Genomic DNA, 17,725 nt, shown 5'->3' with positions numbered 1-17,725 from the left:
TCTCGGTTAGTGGTTGATTTGGGTTATACAGGGGATATTCCATTGTTGCATTGTGACAATCAGAGTGCCATCCAGTTGGCAAAGAACCCTGTCTTTCATGCAAAGACGAAGCATGTGGATGTGAAGTATCACTTCATCAGAGAGGTGATAGAGAACAAGCAAATTCAGCTTGTTAAGATTCATACGGATGACAACCCGGCTGATCTGTTGACAAAGAGTTTGCCTCCGGAGCGGTTTGCTCATTGCAGACACTTGATGGGCATTGGATGAGGCCAGTTTCAACCTTGATATGGCCTTGTATATTATCATGTACATGCTGATTTTTTCTTTTCCTTCATTTAAGGGCACTTTGCCTTTAAGTGGGAGGTTGTTGGGGTAAAGGCATTATGCCCACCCTTATAGTGTGTACTAGCCCATAAGTTATAGTACATAGTACACTTAGTACTTTTAATGTACTAAGTGCACTATGTGTACTTGAGCAAATATACATGTGTGATAGGGGAGTCACACACTCACACTTGGTGAGTTGACTTATCCCCACAACTCTCTCTCTCTCCCCCCCTTCTTCTCTCTGTGTGTATGTCTCCCACATGAAACCCTAATTAACTCTCCCATTTACCCCCTTTTACTGGGATGGATTATTCTTTATGGCTCCCTTTATTTGGGATGCATTGGACTTATGGAACTCATGGTTCACATACCTTGTGTAGTGTTCTCTTGTCCTACGTGCTCTCTTGAAGATTGTTTCTACCATGTGTGGGTGGAACAATAGAGAGCAGATGGAAGGGAACATGGGCACTACAAAGGGTAGTGACAAGCACAACATATCCTGTGTAGTGTTCTCTTGTCCTACGTGCTCTCTTGAAGATTGTTTCTACCATGTGTGGGTGGAACAATAGAGAGCAGATGGAAGGGAACATGGGCACTTGAGAGGGTAGTGTGAGTTGGTGGCCGAAATGCCTACAAACTATTGGTGGCCGAAATGCCTATAAACTATGTGTAGCAGAAATGCTTATGGAACACCAGGCTATCTATGCCTGCGAGTGATTGTTTTATCTTGTTACTTGGCCCACCTCTCATCCAAGGTGTGTGGTTAGAGTACCAACACGGAGTGCAAGTGGTAAAGTGGACATGATACCTGGTTGGCAAGGGACTTATGTGTACGCCAAGGGTCATGTGGATTGGCACATGTTTGTGTGCTTTGAGCTTGGATTATGATATCTCGACTTATGGGACTGTTTTGTCTCGCCCATTTATCCTTCTTCCGCTGCACATTCTATCATCGTATCAGAGCGCCGGTGATCATCAGTGTTGGATGCTCCCTCCTCTCCCTCCTGCGTTTTTGCTTTTTCAGCAAGGTGGACAGATCTGCGTTTTTTTTTTCTCAGAAGTGCTGCTGGCCGCCTGCCTCTTCTAGGCATTTCTTCTCAGCAGCCCATGGTCCTTCTTCATCAGTTTGACCTCTGTTGAGAACACCTGTTTTCTTACTGTTTTTAGGGCAGCAGCACATAGGTTGCTGCGTTTTTCTATAGGTGGCTGTCTACAGCAGTTTGCAGCAATTCTCAGCATTCATACCTCCCCTGTAGTGCTGGCGCCTGTTTTGTATAGGCCAGCAGCAGCATATTTGCTGCGTTTTTTTCCTTCTACAAGTTTCTGATGCTGATTTGCTAATCTGAGGCTTGGGTGCACCTATTTCTTCTGCGTTTCCAGATTCAACCCTTTCTATTGCCCCGAATACCTCTGCGTTTTCAGATTTGCAGCCATGGTTGCTGCATTTTTCTGAATTGATCTTGCTGGTAGCTCTACCTTCACTTGGGCTTCATCTGTTGGACCCGAAGGTACCTTCTCCTCAGCGTTTTTCCTCATAGGAGGTGTGGACACTGGTTGGCCTGAATTTTCAGGTTTGTGCCCTTGTTTGGCTGCGTTTTCTTCTCCAGTGGCCACAGATCACTTGCAGAGGGGGTTTCTTGTTTGGATTGTGGCTTTGGAGGCAGTTTGGTACTTGAGGAGGATTTTGAATTTCTGATTTCAATCAGCGTTTTGTTGATTTTGGAGCATCTATACCTGTGTTTTGTTCTTGGCCTATACGGTTTCCCGGTTTCTTCATGTTCCTTGCCTTTTGTTGGCGGTGGAGTGCTATTTTTTGCTAGATAGCAGTGTTTTGGCTACGTTTTGCTTCCCACAAGAGTTTTCTACACTCAAAGGGGACCTTTCTCCGGCTACTTCACTTGAGGATCAGTTTCGAGAGTTGTTTTGTATATGTGGAGACTTTCTTTTGTGACAGGAGTTTACAAATTTTGGAGGAGAGCAGTGATCTTTTCACAGATCCTGAGCAGAGTTTATTGTGTCCGAGCCTGTGTTCTTTGCAGTGTTTGCAGAACAAGGAGGGTGTTTTGCCCTTGAGGTGTGATCCTTTCACATGGACCATTTATTTGTTGCTGATTCTCGGGATCTGATTCTACTTATGGAACAGTCTTCTGCTATCAGTGATGCTTTTGAGGACTTTGTTACCACTGGAGTTTATATTCCTGCTTCCCTTCCACATTGTGAGGAGTCTACCTCTGCCTCTCTTTGTGATGCTTTTGAGGATGCCCCTCCCCCTGCCAGTTCTGTAGGTTTGTTGTTTTGGAGGATGGTTTTTTGGACCTAGTGGGATGTTTTGGATCAGTAGCCTCTGGACATAAGGCACAAAATGTCACATACTAGACCTGATTGCCGTGAGAACAAGCTCTAATACCAGTTGAATGGTGAGAGTTAGGGTTTCATGTGGGAGACATACACAGAGAAGAAGGGAGAGAGAGAGAGAGAGAGATATGTGGGGATAAGTCAACTCATAGTATGAGTGTGTGACTCCCCTATCACACATGTATATTTGCTCTAGTACACATAGTACACTTAGTACATTAAAAGTACTAAGTGTACTATGTACTATAAAACTTATGGGCTAGTACACACTATAAGGGTGGACATAATGCCTTTACCCCAACAATGACCTCGAAAGGTTCATCCCAAGATGCTAACTTTAATACAGACGCGTTTGAGGCGGCTTTTTGGAGTGCATAGAATGCATCAAGTGCCTTGCTTGTAATTGAGACTTTTTGCTTGCGAGTCTTCACCCCCTTGAGCAAGTCTGTAAGAGGTGCTGCAAGGTTGGAAAATTGGTGGACATGGGTACTATAGGCCTGACAAAGACCTACGAATGAGCGGATTTCTTGGGCGGTCTTAGGAATGTTCCAATCTAAGATTTCCTGAATCTTTGATGGATCCAGTCTAATCCCATCGGAATTGATGATATAGCCCAAATATTGAACTTCTTTAACACCAAAGACAGACTTTTTGGTGTTTATGTAGAGCTCATTATCTCGCAAAAGTTGCAAGACTTTGTCCACATCTTTCTCATGCTGCTCTGCAGTGGCTGAGAAGACTCGTATGTCATCAAGGAATATGAAAACACACTTCCCAATGTGGACTGCGAAAATCGTGGACATCATTTTATTGAAGGTTGCAAGTGCATTTGTAAGCCCAAAAGGCATGACTACGAACTCGTGATGACCACGCTCTGTTCGGAAAGCTATTTTTGGAATGTCAGCTTCAAAAATGCGGACCTGATGGTAACCACTCTTGAGGTCGATCATAGTGAAAAAACTTAGCACCGTCTAAACGCTCCAAAATGTACTCAATCCTTGGCATAAGAAACTTATTCTTAATGGTGAGTTTATTTAATGCCCTGTAGTCTACACAAAGGCGTACAGACTTGTCCTTCTTTTGGACAAATAGGAAGGGTGTAGCAAACGGGGAAGGCCGAATGAATCCGGCTCGGAGGAGCTCAGATAACTGTTTTTCTAACTCGCCCTCTAAAGTCTTGGAAAGAGCATAATGTCCTGATTTCTGGACATGAGGTCTGCTAATTGAGGGACTGAGGATGAGATGGATGCTACCGATGAGGTAGAGGCTGTTTGAGCACGAACATAAAGTAGTGCTCCTTCTGCTCCCTTCTGGATAGCTCGTCGGGCCTAGAGATGCGAAATCAATGGGATACCAAGAATGCTTCTATCCCCACGAATCATGACAGGCTCAGGAAAACCTTTACAGATAGTAAAAGTGTCCTGTCCCCAATCGGGAATAGGCTCATGCTGACGGAACCACTGAATTCCTAAGATCATGTCACACCCCAACAGAGGCGAGACAATGAAATCTCGTTGGAATGAGGCCTTTTGAACATCAAAGGCAAACTGCTGTGCCTTCTGTGAAATGTGGGTGCGGAGACCAGTTGTAAACCCATCCACATCCAGATGATATGGGACTAATGTGCAGCTCATTTTGTTAGCCAATTGGGGAGAGATGGCTTCCTCAGAACTGCCCATATCGAAAAGGACTACAAACTGTTGGCCCTGGGCAGAGCCATAAGCTCGGATGAGGCTTTTCTGTGCAGCATCGCTCTCACCCTCCTGCTTAGCATCAAATACCACGGATGGCATAGGATGCATAGAAGGTAAAAGTTTACCCGCATTGGTAGTAGTAGGCGGGGCTGGAGGAGGTGGGGAGGCTGTGGTAGAAGGGGCTTTAGCGGCTTGTTCCGCTTGCCATTTGTGGCAATCCTTCTTACCATGCCCTATGATGTGACAGGAAAAACATCTGTTTTTTGACTGATACTTCTTTTGCTCCTCTGGAGGAAGAGAACCTCCAGTAATGCCTGCTTTAGCCTTTTCATTGGGGCTTTTTTTAGGCTTTCCTTGGTTGTGCAGTGGATTGCTGCTGCCGGGGTTTGGTACTGGACTGGGATGACTGCTTGGGCTTGCCTCCGTTCATCTTCATTTCTTCGTTCTGAGCGGGAGTCAGAGCCCGGTCATATGTACTGGGTTCAAAGTTACGAACTGTGAACCGAATGTTCGGATCCAATCCACGAATGAATTGCTCCATCTTGGCCTGCGCAAATAGCTCTAACTACTGTGCTAAAGTAATAACCTTGCCGGAAAACTGAAGCATTGGGGATCCGTTCTGTCTGAGTCCATAGAACTCATCTGCCAGACCGGTCGTGTACTGGGGCGGGAGGAATCTTGTCTTCAGGTCATGGACAAATGTATCCCAGCTAAAAGCTGTGACACCTGTGGTCTGGTCTGTATAAAGATTAGACCAATGCTGCCACCAAGTGACTGCCTCACCAATGAGATGGGGAGCCGCTACGTGGATTCTATCCAGAGGATCTGTGATCCTAGCTAATGGAAAATGAGCAATAAATTGATGAATGAACTAATTAACTGCTAAATGATCACACTTACTATCATACTTACTGAAATTTGCTTGACTGCAAATGACGGTAGTTGATGCTGCGGACCGCTGGCCGGTGGCACCTGAGGCGGGGGATGCTGAAGAGAGGTGCTGGTATCTAAGATGAATGGCGTCTTTTTCCCGTTGGTGCTTGAGTAACATACGTTCTCGATCGAGCTCTCGTTGGTGCTCCCGAGCGGCGAGTTCAGCCTGACGCCGATCTTCGTCGATCCTGCGTTGGGCTTCCTCATAGTCCCGTTTTTCTTCTTTTTCTTGTTGTTTTCTTGCTTCTGCTTCTACTTTTTCTTCTCCTTCGGGCCTCGTCTTCTCTTCTTTGTTGTTCCATCTGAAAGAAGAGGGAGATGTAGTCGGGACTGCTGGAGGTGGGTGAGGACGTGCTGCTGCTGCCTCCAAGAGTTGGAGACGCTCCATGAGCAGTTGGTTCTGAGCTCTAAGAAGAGCTATGGTGTCTGCTGTAGTCGGAAGAGCAAGGTCTCATTCGGGAGAGACTTCTTCCGGTTGATGGGTACTCTCCTCTGTAGACATGATGCTGAAGTCGGTGGTCGTGCGGGAACGCAATCTAACCATCCAAGGATGCCCTCACGCTAGGATACGGTGTGTGTGGACAAGCTAAATTTGATACCAATGTAACATGCAGCGGAAGTATTTGTATTGGAGGATCCTGTCACGCAAATGCTCACACCGTCTTCTGTATCCTGAGTTTCGCGAGTTTAGCAATCCACTTTAAGACTTCAAACTTTAAAGAGATATGAGAGAGAGAGATGAGAACTATACACCGTATGGGGTCCCAAATTACCCACTGAAGGGCCCCCTATCCCGTTACCGAGATAGTATTTGCTTTATTATCTTTAAAGAGACTGACGGTGTGACTGACAATAAGCCAAACGCAAGACCTCTGAAGACCAAGTGTTGGGCTGAACTGTACACTGCTATAGAAGCACCAAAGATGTCCAATCTCGAGCCTATGCACTCTTCCCAATGGAATGAGAAGGGGATGCAAAGCTGAGGCTGAGAGAGGGGCTGTTTGGGACTGTTCTAGACTGAATATGAATGCTGTAAATGCTTATGAATGCTGCATTTTACCTTCACCAAGTGGCTGGAGCAAAACGATGATATGATGAATGCTGAAAACTGTATGGATGCAGAAAACGTAAGGTGGATCGTAGGCTGAATACTGAACTGATGCGTTTTGCTGATGCAAGATGGCTGAATGCTCATGCGTTGATGCGCCTATTGCTGTAGGAGGAGAACACTGCGAGAAGATGGCTGAAACTGCAATCACTTATGCTCCTAGTGCTGAGGATGACAAGTGCTTGAATGCTCCTTTTTTGAATATGATGAATGAATGGCTGAATATGCAAGTACTCTATTTATATGGACACCATGAGCGAGTCGGCTGGCTACTGAGCTAGCCGACTGCTCATGTCCACATTAAATGCATAAATGATGTGTAAATTGCTGAAAATGATGGGAAAATAACCAGAAAAATCCTAGTAAATATCTTGATAAATACTAGATGATATCTGGGGTGTTTGCCATGGTCTAGATGCATGGATGAATGATGTGCAATATGCAGAATGCTTTCTGATGCAAACCCTAAGGTTTCTATTGACTGTATATGCATGAATGCGTCTCTTTAAGTGGGTTAAGGGACTTAGACTGACTGATTGACTTGCTATGGCTAAGAATGACCTACGTAGCTCGTGCCTAACTTATCCTAGACCGAGGATTACAATGGGGTCACGGCGTACGACAAATATCATCCTGAATGGTACTAATATTGTTACAATGTTGCACTAATGATGATGAGCCAGTTTGTCACCATGCACTACAGTGCAGAGTGCATGTGACAGTCATGCGTTCAGGAGCGAGTCTGGTAGCCTGGTGCTCTCGGTCTCCGTCTGGCTCGGAGGTCCGCAGCGCGCTGAAGTGTAACCCCCTCATGTGTCAGGGTAGGCACTGGGATAGATCTCTGGAAGAAATCAGTGAGCTGGAGGTGTCGCCCACCTCTCCCTGTGGTATGAGTCTGTAGCAGTGTCTCTCTGTGGCGCTGTCTCTAGCAAGAACTGGCCAAATCTATGTTGGTCAGCGGACTCCATGATCTGGCGGAGTGAGGGATGTCCACTGAAGATGGTGGTGTCTCTCTCTCTAAAGACACTATATGCTCTGCAGTTGCATACATAATGTTCCTCACTCTCAACCTCCTCCTGACATAGTCTGCATATCCTCTCTGCTTTGGGGATCCGTGCTTGCCCTACCTGCCTCAATCTCAAGCTGGTGTGATGACACTCTGAGCTGGCCAATCACCACTCGGGCACTGTGAGGCATGTACACATCCATGTATCCAGGTCTCTGTATGAATCCATCCGCTAAGATACGCATAAATTGATCTCTGTAGTCTAGCATCTTCGGCGATAGAGGCTGATTGGGTGTAATCCAAGTCTCTTGAGTGTATCGCTGCCATAAATCCTGCCGAAGGACTCTGTTCCTCTCATTGTGAGAGAGCTGGATGTGTGGTGCATGTATATCATACTGGAAAGGTGGCAGGTGATCTATGTCAAGACCATGCTGAGTGAGCCACTGTATTATCTGTGAATACCATGATCTCCTATCTCCACTCTCTGCGAGCTGCCTGGACGCCTCAAAAGCTCTATGTGAGAGTCGATCTAATGGCATATCTCTGATCCTCTGTATGAAGCAGATCGTCTGGAAGAGGGCCTCTACTAGCATAGGAGGTGCAGCAAACTCCGTCCGGACAATGTCATGTGGGACGGAGGGTTTGCTACGGATCATCCGTGAGAGCATGAGAATCCGAGGCCTCTCTATCTGAGACCATGTGGAGGTGGCGAGCCCAGGTGCCCATACTGTTGTAGCATACATCAAAGCAGGGGTGAGTAGTGTGTCAAACAACCACCCCTTCGTGCGGGGCTCCTGGAAGTGTGCCTGGTGACATTGTCTCTCTAGCATGGCTAGAGCTGCATACCCTCGTGTGAGTCTATCCCTGGCTGCCTGTGCCATAGTAAATCTTCCTGGCGGAGTCGTAAATGTAATCCCTAGGTACACATATGAGTCTACCACCTCTACTTGTCCTCGTGCTAGTGTGAAGATGGCGTGTCGTCGAACCGGCCCTGAGGTGTGGAAAATCATGACCTTGGTTTTCCCAAGGTTCACTGTAAGTCCCCTCTGTGTGTAGAAGTCATCGAGTGCATGGAGATGGTGCTGTAGTCCCATCCGCGACTCAGAGACCACAATAATATCATCTGCATATAGCATAATGTGGATTGTGGTACTTGAGATGTCTACCCCGTCCCCACCACCGTGACCAATGAAGTTAGCCACCTCATCGATGTATAGCCCAAATAGTGTAGGAGAGAGTGGGCATCCTTGCTTCACACCTATGGTGCTAGCAATAACATCAGATAGCCCCCCGGGACATTTTATGCACCCAAAGACCTGCTCATATAAAGCATAGATGCCCCAAACCATCTCTGATGGGATCCCCAATGACTGTAGGCGCTGGAAGAGTCTCTCTCGTGACACCATGTCAAATGCTTTGCGGAAATCCACAAAGCAGCAGTATAATTGAAAGATCCCTGCCTCCTCCGCGCAATGAATTCGGGATTGCTAGCACCGGAAGTAGCACTTCTTGTGTAGGGCAGAGCCTCTCACTCGGGGCCTCGCCCACGGATATCCCGACAAGAGACTAATCCCTTGGTTCTTCCAAAACCGAACCCGGAAAAACTTTCCTCACCCAGAAAGCATGGGCGATTCCTCTATGGATATTTTTATTCTAACGTAGTCAAGGTCATCACTAACCAAACTGATCCGACCGAACCCGTAAGTCACATGGTCAAATCAAGGAAAAGACTTGCACTTGGATCATAGAGACCAACGCTTTTTTTCTCATCGAGAGGCACAGCCATTAATTCTTTTCCATAGAACAAGGACTGTCCGGAATTTACTTCATCTATCGTACCATAACAGAATTGAGTCTCATTTTAGGAATCCATCAGTCCAGCCTAGCCCCATCCAGACCCATGGGTTAGCCAACCGCCCAACCAATGTAGTGATGGGATCCAATTAGGAATTTGGTTAGGTTTTGCCTTGGGTACCAGGGAAAAGAGTTCCCAGGCCCCCTAGCCGGCGCTTCATGCAAATTTCAAGATAGTCACACCACGTACACACCCAATATGAAATTGCCTGTTTCACAGATTCAGCTATCTTTAAAACAATCTTTTAATGAACCATAGTATTACTTATCATAATCCTCCAAAATATCCGGTTGAATTCTAATTTCCAATCATTCCTTCATCGGTGTACCTATGGCATCATTGGCAACCAGAACGCTCACCACCTGTCCACTTAGGGGCCTTTTCAATAGTTTCTAGCTCATAGTACCCGGAAATGTATTCACTTATAAAAATCTAGATGGACTCTCCGTTGAAGATCAGCAAGATCAACCAACAGATCCATATAAAAGAGTCATGGACTCATCCGTTGAGGACCAGCAAGGTCAATCAACCAGATCCATGTCCGGTTTCAGAAAATAACTCTAACTCCTTGTTTCATTTTCTTCCTTGACGCACGCGTGGGTATCTTCGGCGACGCAGAGCCCGAGCACCGTATGGTCAGCACCCTCTAGGATCCTTCGCAGATCACCTAGCGCTTCACTCATAGGCCGCTTCCTTGGTCCCTCATCCACCGTACCGGAATCTCACCATTTAAATCGAACCGAGGTTGGTCAAGACCTCGGCCGACCTTGCTACGCGAGATGTCCTCCTCGGACTCTCCGTTAGCTATTGCAACTTTATCACTTAGGTAAAGTGCTAGCGAGAGTGAATAGTAGGTCACAAAGCTGTGATTTGGCGTCTTCATTCTCAGCCACATCTTGTACTTGAATTTCAGTTGTATTACTTCTTGCACATAATACAAAGCAGTAGTTTAGGACTCTTGTGTGTGCTCTGTATGATTCAAATATCTGCTTTCCTCAGTGTTGTACTTCACAGAGCGTTTCTCTATAGGCAAAGTGCTAGTTGAGAGTGAACAGTAGTAGGTCACAAGGCTATGATTTGACGTCTTCTTTCTCAGCCACATCTTGTACTTGAATTTTAGTTGTATTACTTCTTCTTGTACATAATACAAAGCAGTAGTTTAGGACTCTTGTGTATGATGTATGTGTGATTCCGCCACACTCTTCTTTCTATCTCTAGAAAAACCTAGCACATAGGTGCAAGTATTTCGATATTAGAGCCTAGGGAACTTGCAAATTTCTTTTCTTTTCTAGCACCCACGTGCGTTGTCTTAACTACACCTGGGTTATCTAGGGTATATCGTGCACCGGTGTTATTTGGAGTATATCGTGATATTTGGGTTCTCTTCATTGCACCTGTGTTATTTGGAGTATATCGTGATATTTGGGTTCTCCATTGCACCTGGGCTATTTGGGGTATATCATGCATCCTTGTCCCACCATTGTTGCCCAACCAAACCCTTACCTCATCACGCACGGCTGAAATCCCTCACCCGGCCCTTGATCACTAGATATTTGTCATGGATTCACAACTCACTGATTTGCTTCTCAACATGAAAAGGCATCCATGGACGTGCACACAACTAAAATGGAGGCTATATCTAGCCGTCTCGACACGATGGAGCCAGCACCACGAGCATCTAGTATTCCGGATCTGGAATCTACAAGGGCCCGTGCTTCAGAGCAAGTGTTGGACGATTCTATGGATGAAGTGGCAAAACTTTCTAGAGGAGGATTTTTCACTCCTTTGGATGCAAGCAAGCATGTATTGGATGAGCTTCGCTCCCAGTCTAACACTTGCATGCAGTCAACAAGAGAGACGTTGTCACGTGCACACAATTCACAGTGACATGGCATCATTTTAGCATCATAAGCATCATTAGGATTTATCAGACATTTTATGGACATTTAAATGAATGTTTTCAGCATGTACCACATGGTATGAGTTGGATTCAGCATGGTAGCATCACATCAGCCATATAGACCAGCATTTGGGGCTTGTGGAGGCAGCCGACAGCATGTATACATCAGCCGACCAGCGTTTGTACCATTTTATGACATTTATGGTATTTTATCCCAGTCGTGGGCTTTTTGCATCTGGCCGACTGCAGCCAAGCTGGCCGACCAGCAACTGTTCCCTCATATAAATAGAAGCGCATCATCACATCTTAGAACAGAGCATTCAGCAAAGTGTTCTCCAGCGTTTCTCCTCCAGGAAGCCTTGGGAGCAGCATATTCAGCCACGCATCAGCATTCAGTCCATCATATTCAGCAAACGCATCTATCTCCTCAGCGTTTCCTTCCCAGGTAACAGGAGAACATCTGTGTTTTCAGCATCACATCAGCATTGCTTCAGTCCCAAAGCCATCCCTTCAGTGTTTCCTTCCCAGGAGACAAGGGAAAGACAGTGGGACAGCAGTACATTCAGCATATCAGTATATTCAGCATATAGGCATCATATTCAGCATCATAGATCTATTCAGATCTCATTGTAACCGCATTCATCATCTAATATAGCTGCATTGCATTGACACATATTTGTCTATCTCTTAAACATCATTAAGTGTAGTTTAGTTAGACTAAGGTTGTGATTACTACGGTCGAAGACCTCTCACATGTCACAGACGTAGTTCACATCATCGACAGGTTCCTTCACGAAGTCCCTCTCCACCGGATTCTCCGTACAGTCGCCTTCATCGGACGTCGGGGAACTATCGGTTTTTCGAGTTCTTTCTCCATGCTTCGTGAGGAACGAACTCAATTAATGTCACATGCACTCTGCACTAACTGTAGTGCATGGTGACAAACTAGCTTATCATCATTAGTGCAACATTGTAACAATATTAGAACCCAGTAGGATGATATTTGTCATATGCCGTGACCCCATTGTAATCCTCAGTCCAGGATAAGTCAGGCACGAGCTACGTAGGTCATTCTCAGCCATAGCAAATCAATCAGTCAGTCTAAGTCCCTTAACCCACTTGAAGAGACGCATTCATGCATGTACAATCAGTAGTAACCTTAGGGTTTGCATTAGAAAGCATTCTGCATATTGCACATCATTCATTCATGGCATCTAGGCGATTGCAGAAACCCCAAATATCATCTAGTATTTATCAGGATATTTACTAGGAATTTTTCGGTATTTTTCCCATCATTTTCAACATTTTATACATTATTTATGCATTTATTGTGCACATGAGCAGTTGGCCAACTCTGTAGCCAGCCGACTGGCTCATTGAGTCCATATAAATAGATCAACATCATATTCAGCCATTCATTCAATCATATTCAGCAATCAGCAATCAGCAATCAGCATTCAAGCGCATCAGTCTTCAGCCTTGCGTTCACTTCAGCCCTATGCGCTTTGGAGAAGCGTGTCATCCTACAGCTAGAGGAGCATCAATGCTTGTGCATTCAGCCCTCCATCAGCAAACGCAGCAGTTCTCAGCATTCAGCCATCAGTAAACATTGCATTTGCTGCATCCATGCAGTTTTCAGCATTCATCATATCATCGTTTTGCTCCAGCCACTTGGTGAAGGTAAAACGCAGCATTCATACTCAGTCTAGAACAGTCCCAAACAGCCCCTCTCTCAGCCCTAGCTTTGCATCCCTCCCTCATTCCATTGGGAAGAGTGCATAGGCTCGAGATTGGACATCTTTGGTGCTTCTACAGCAGTGCATAGTTCAGCCCAACACTTGGTCTTCAGAGGTCTTGCGTTTGGCTTATCGTCAGTCACACCGTAAATCTCTTTAAAGATAATAAAGCAAATACTATCTTAGTAACGGGATAGGGGGCCCTTCAGTGGGTAATTCGGGACCCCATACGGTGTACAGTTCTCATCTCTCTCTCTCTCATATCTCTCTAAAGTTTGAAGTATTAAAGTGGATTGCCAAACTCGCGAAACTCAGGATACAAAAGACGGTGTGAGCATTTGTGTGACAGGATCCTCCAATACGAATACTTCCGTTGCATGTTACAATTAATGAAGCTTCTGAAGCCTCCCAAGTTCGATCGTATCCACTGCCACATGGCAGCGTGAGGAGCAAGAGGGCAAGAATTCATTCCAACCCCCCTAGATGTGAAGCCCTATGCCGAGCAAGAGCCGACGAGGCTCTGATACCATGAAAGAACGCGGAACCGCAAAGTACCACAAGCAAAGTGCATGCGCAACATGCGGACGGAGGCCAACAACTGGCTGGGTCCCCCCACGCTAAAGATCCCATAAAACCACCATAAAGGTGGGGGATGAGGAGAGACCAAGGGCTATTTAGCCCACTATATAGAGAAGTCAATTAGACCCAACCGACTATATGGGATAATACATTGCCACGTGGCAAAAGAGGGCAAGAATTGATTCCAAAAGGCATGATACGGTGATGTGCCAAGGGATGCTTCATGGACATCTGGTGTCCATACTCTTTAATGGAGAAACCTCGGAGGACATCATTAGAGACCGTGTGGTTGAGTGGTTGCAGTTGCCTACAACGGTGGACACTAGTGGCGTAGTCCATGAGAGGCAAGCGGAAGAAATCGAACCAGTTTCGGGTTGCAGAGACCTTAGAGGATGCCCCTTTGGCTTTTGGGGAGTTTTCTAAACATTGCATGTTCAAGGTGGCACCTTTGGATCAAGTGGATATTATTCTAGGCCACCCATGGTTGTATGATCATGCATGCGTTGTCTACCACAAGGAGCACACATTGACTTTTCAGAATACTTTCAGCCGCTCTTTAGAGGTGATTGGGGAGTTCTTACCGTCTCACATAGGCCCTGTTGCACTTATATCAGCCCTTCGGTGATACACAAGGGTGGTCATACATGTATGGTATATGTCCGAGCTATTCAGCCAAACGACTTGGAGGATTTGGCGGCAGATAGACACCACATTTTGGACGAGAGCTCTCATCTCGTGCCCCATACTAGATGAGTCATCCCGAGATGACAAAGCTCAAGCAGTGGCAGGAGGAAATGTTGGCCAAAGGCTTGGTCTGTCTGAGCTCGTCGCCATTTGAAGATCTAGTCCTCTTGATCAAGAAGGACGGGAATATGCATCTATGCGGCGTGGACTACCGGGCGCTCAAAAGCTCACTGTCAAGAACAAGTTCCCGCTGTCCCGCATTGATGACTTGTTGGATCATCTCAAAGGGACAAAGTTGTTTAGCAAGCTCGATCTGAAATCCGGAGCATTATGCTAGGGAGACGAATCCTCTCACAGATGCTACAAAGGAGGATCGGGTATTTTGGTGGACTCCGATTGAGCAAGCCTATTTTGAGAAGCTCAGTAATTATGTCATATGTTCTCCGGTTACCGGATTTGGATGAGACCTTCACGGTTTTCTGCCATGCTAGTGGAGGAGGCCTTGGAGCAATGTTGAAAGTTCCAGAGTTGCCATGGAGGACATTTCTATGGACTTTGTGGTTGGATTGCTGAAGAGCCAAAAGTTCCAAAATGATTGTATTCTTACAACTGTTGAGATCGGTTGAGTAAGCAGAGGTAGCTAGGCTTTTCATCCAGGAGGTGTTCTGCATATATGGACTTCCGAAGAGGATTCAACATATCAAACAATCATGTTCTGCTTTAATAGATAAGAATGGATTCAACATATCAAACAATCATGTTCTGCTTTAATAGATAAGAATGGATTCAACATATCAAACAATTATGTAATTTCCTCAAGATCGATTTGGATACAGCTTATGACATAATGAACTAGAACTACATCATTAAGATATTGCAAATTTGTGGTGTTGAGTTTGATTTTATAATATCCATAAGGTTTATGGAAGATATAAGTTAAACCTTTCTCCTCATATTTTCTCATAGCTTTTTTCATCTTCCTTTCTAAGAGTTTTCTCCTTTTTTAGGTTATTTTCGTTCAAAGCTCTCAACTTAAAAGTCAGTCAAAAGATGGGACGATCAACCTCCTCGACAACTGTTGGGGTTGATCTCATCCCCCTCCAAACACAATTCGGAGATATCCACCTCCTCGGGAAATGCGAGCTAATCTCATCCTCCTCCAAACAAGATTTAAAGAGATCCACCTAAATATCTTCGAGAATTGACACAAGAATTGCTACCATGTTGATCCCACTTCATACAAGATTTGGCGAAATCCTGGAGATTTGGCATCTGCATCTCAAGCAATTGATGATCTTCAAAGAATGAAACATGTGATGTCTCTGACTCTACCACCATCAACGTCGGTACTTGGATCTTCCACCAGTCTATTTCTAAGATCCAGTTGGGGAAACAGTATCCTATGCCACTTCCTATCCAAGAAGCTCTCAAGACAATTCAAAGGCCAAAAAGCAACATTGGCAAGAAACAAAGAAGCATGTCAACAACGGCTCATGCAAGAAGAGGAAAAAAGTCCAAGATCATTGAGATGGTGCCAGATCGCATGATGAAGCAAGTGGCAGCATGGGTAAGTAAGTGACAAGATGGAGCCGCTTCAAGACCAAGAGTGTTGATCCAAGCGAGAGAGCTTCCAAGGTCCTTGGTGGCACTATCATAGATGGGGAGATTCCACCAAAGGTTTCATTGCCCGAGTTGCCAACACCAAAATCAAAACCCGAACTTGAACCAGAGGACCAAAAAGTAGCTCTCTCCAAATCCCAAGAGGAGGAGGATGGAGTCAGCCTATCGATTGCCGAACAACTTCAAGAGGGAGTCTCTCCAAATCCCATAAGGATGAGGCTATTGAGCCAAAGAGCTCGGTGATCCAACTGGTGGATATGGAGTAGAGCCTATCATTGGACCAAAACAAAAGTGAAGCAAAGCTGCATGATTTGCCCCAATGCTTCAAGTTTCGCAGGAGGGATGTCACATGCATCACCCATAAGGGTGCCACATGGACAATAAGTAATAGTGCCAACAGATAACATGGGAAGTGGCGCTACTATGGCTGGGTCTTTGTCCTCATCTGATATGTCAAAGTTAAGGCTAAAATGGCATTGGCATTGGCAACATGACACCAAGGTCACTAGAAGGAACATATGTATGGCCTTGAGTGTATAGGAAGGCTTACAAGTATTAAAAGCATTGAGCTAACCACTAACTTGTTGCCTTCATAAAATTGTGAAACAAGAAGTCCAACAAGCATGAGAAATCCCTCTTGCATAAACACTATGCCTGTAAGGGAATATAGAGACAAGACTGAAATGAAGAAGTCACTAAACAACCCAAAAGATAAGGCAAAATCATCATGTCTGCTAAGGAAGGCACTGGGAGTAAACCCTGATGAAACTTCATGCATGTCATGCTATCACATCAAGAACGCCAGAATCAGTACTAAAGAGACTCTATGCATGTGATATTAATGAGACCATCCTTACCTGCAATAATGTCGGCAGTTCAAAGCCATCCTCAGCATCAGCTGGCGCACCTCTAAGCTGCGAAAGAACCCACCAATCGAACAAGAAGAAGATGCCCAACAATGAGACCATGAAAAGGATGGCATTCTTCTGAAACCCTTGCTTTCTCCTGGCCTTTTTGGTGGTGCTGCCACCAACTCTAGGGCGTGAAGGTGAGGAAATACTGCGGGAAAGGGGACTCTGAACCCATGTGGGAGAATCAACACCCAACCTGAGCTCCTCAGAGGAAGAAAACGTACTGGGTACGCCTGTGTATCTTCCTCGTGGGGTACCTAATTTGGAGCTTTCCTTGGAAGAGGCAGAAGGAAACACTAATTTCAGTTTGGCCAGAGCTGCCTGTCTGCTTCTTGGAGTGGAGGGGGATCTGGAATACACAGCGCTTGCCCGCGCTCGAGATTCTGCAGATGAAGAAGAAAGCTTCTCCCACTCTTCCTCTTCTGTGCCCACCACCAAAGAAGGGTGCCCATTTGCGGCGGTAGGGATTGGCCTGTTGGGCGCCCTCTCTCCGGACAAAGAAGGGTAATTGTCAGCGCCCGGCCCACTTGACCCCATGCTGAGTGACTGGAGTCGCTTTGCAAGCTTCAGGCGGAGGGACCATGATCTTCAACAGGAGTCCAGGGCCGGCGTTTTGTTCTCAGGGAGCGGAGGAGGCGCCATTGGAAGAGAAGGCTGGCAACAACTCGTGAAGGTAGCGAGGGAGGTATAAAAGAGAGAGGAGAGAGAATTGTAAAGAGAGACGCGAGAGAGGGCTCTAACTTTGCATATTAAAGAGAGAGGAGGGAGAATTGTAAAGAGAGACGCGAGAGAGAGAGGGGTCTAACTTTGCATATTATCTCGAGACAATTGTAAAGAGAGACACGAGAGAGAGAGAGAACAGAGCTCAGCATGTCACATGTGCGCCTATGTGTGAGAGAGAGAGAGAGAGTGCTTGGCTAGAGATGTAGAAGAGCTCGCATATGGAGAGAGAGGGAGAGGTGTTTTCAAGAGGCCAAAGGAGAGAGAAAAGCTATAAAGAGAGCAAAGGGTTAA

General features: G+C 45.8%; 1 protein-coding gene across 1 annotated transcript in view; it reads right to left on the bottom strand.

Moving 5' to 3' along the window:
• The window catches only part of LOC147634772 (O-fucosyltransferase 2-like), a 62,450-nt gene extending 44,976 nt beyond the window's left edge, over positions 1 to 17,474 (bottom strand). Inside the window, exon 1 of the mRNA XM_086803958.1 lies at positions 16,658 to 17,474. Within this exon, the coding sequence (XP_086660084.1) occupies positions 16,658 to 17,248 (591 nt within the window). The 5' untranslated portion in view covers positions 17,249 to 17,474. The remainder of the gene's footprint in view (positions 1 to 16,657) is intronic.
• Between the last annotated feature and the right edge of the window lie 251 nt (positions 17,475 to 17,725).

The sequence above is a fragment of the Cibotium barometz genome, chromosome 10 (genome assembly GCF_041138505.1).
Source record: "Cibotium barometz isolate CiBa-2024 chromosome 10, ASM4113850v1, whole genome shotgun sequence".
Classification (NCBI taxonomy): domain Eukaryota; kingdom Viridiplantae; phylum Streptophyta; class Polypodiopsida; order Cyatheales; family Cibotiaceae; genus Cibotium; species Cibotium barometz.
Note: the sequence above shows the minus strand (reverse complement) of the source record. Positions and strands in the feature narration are given on the sequence as shown.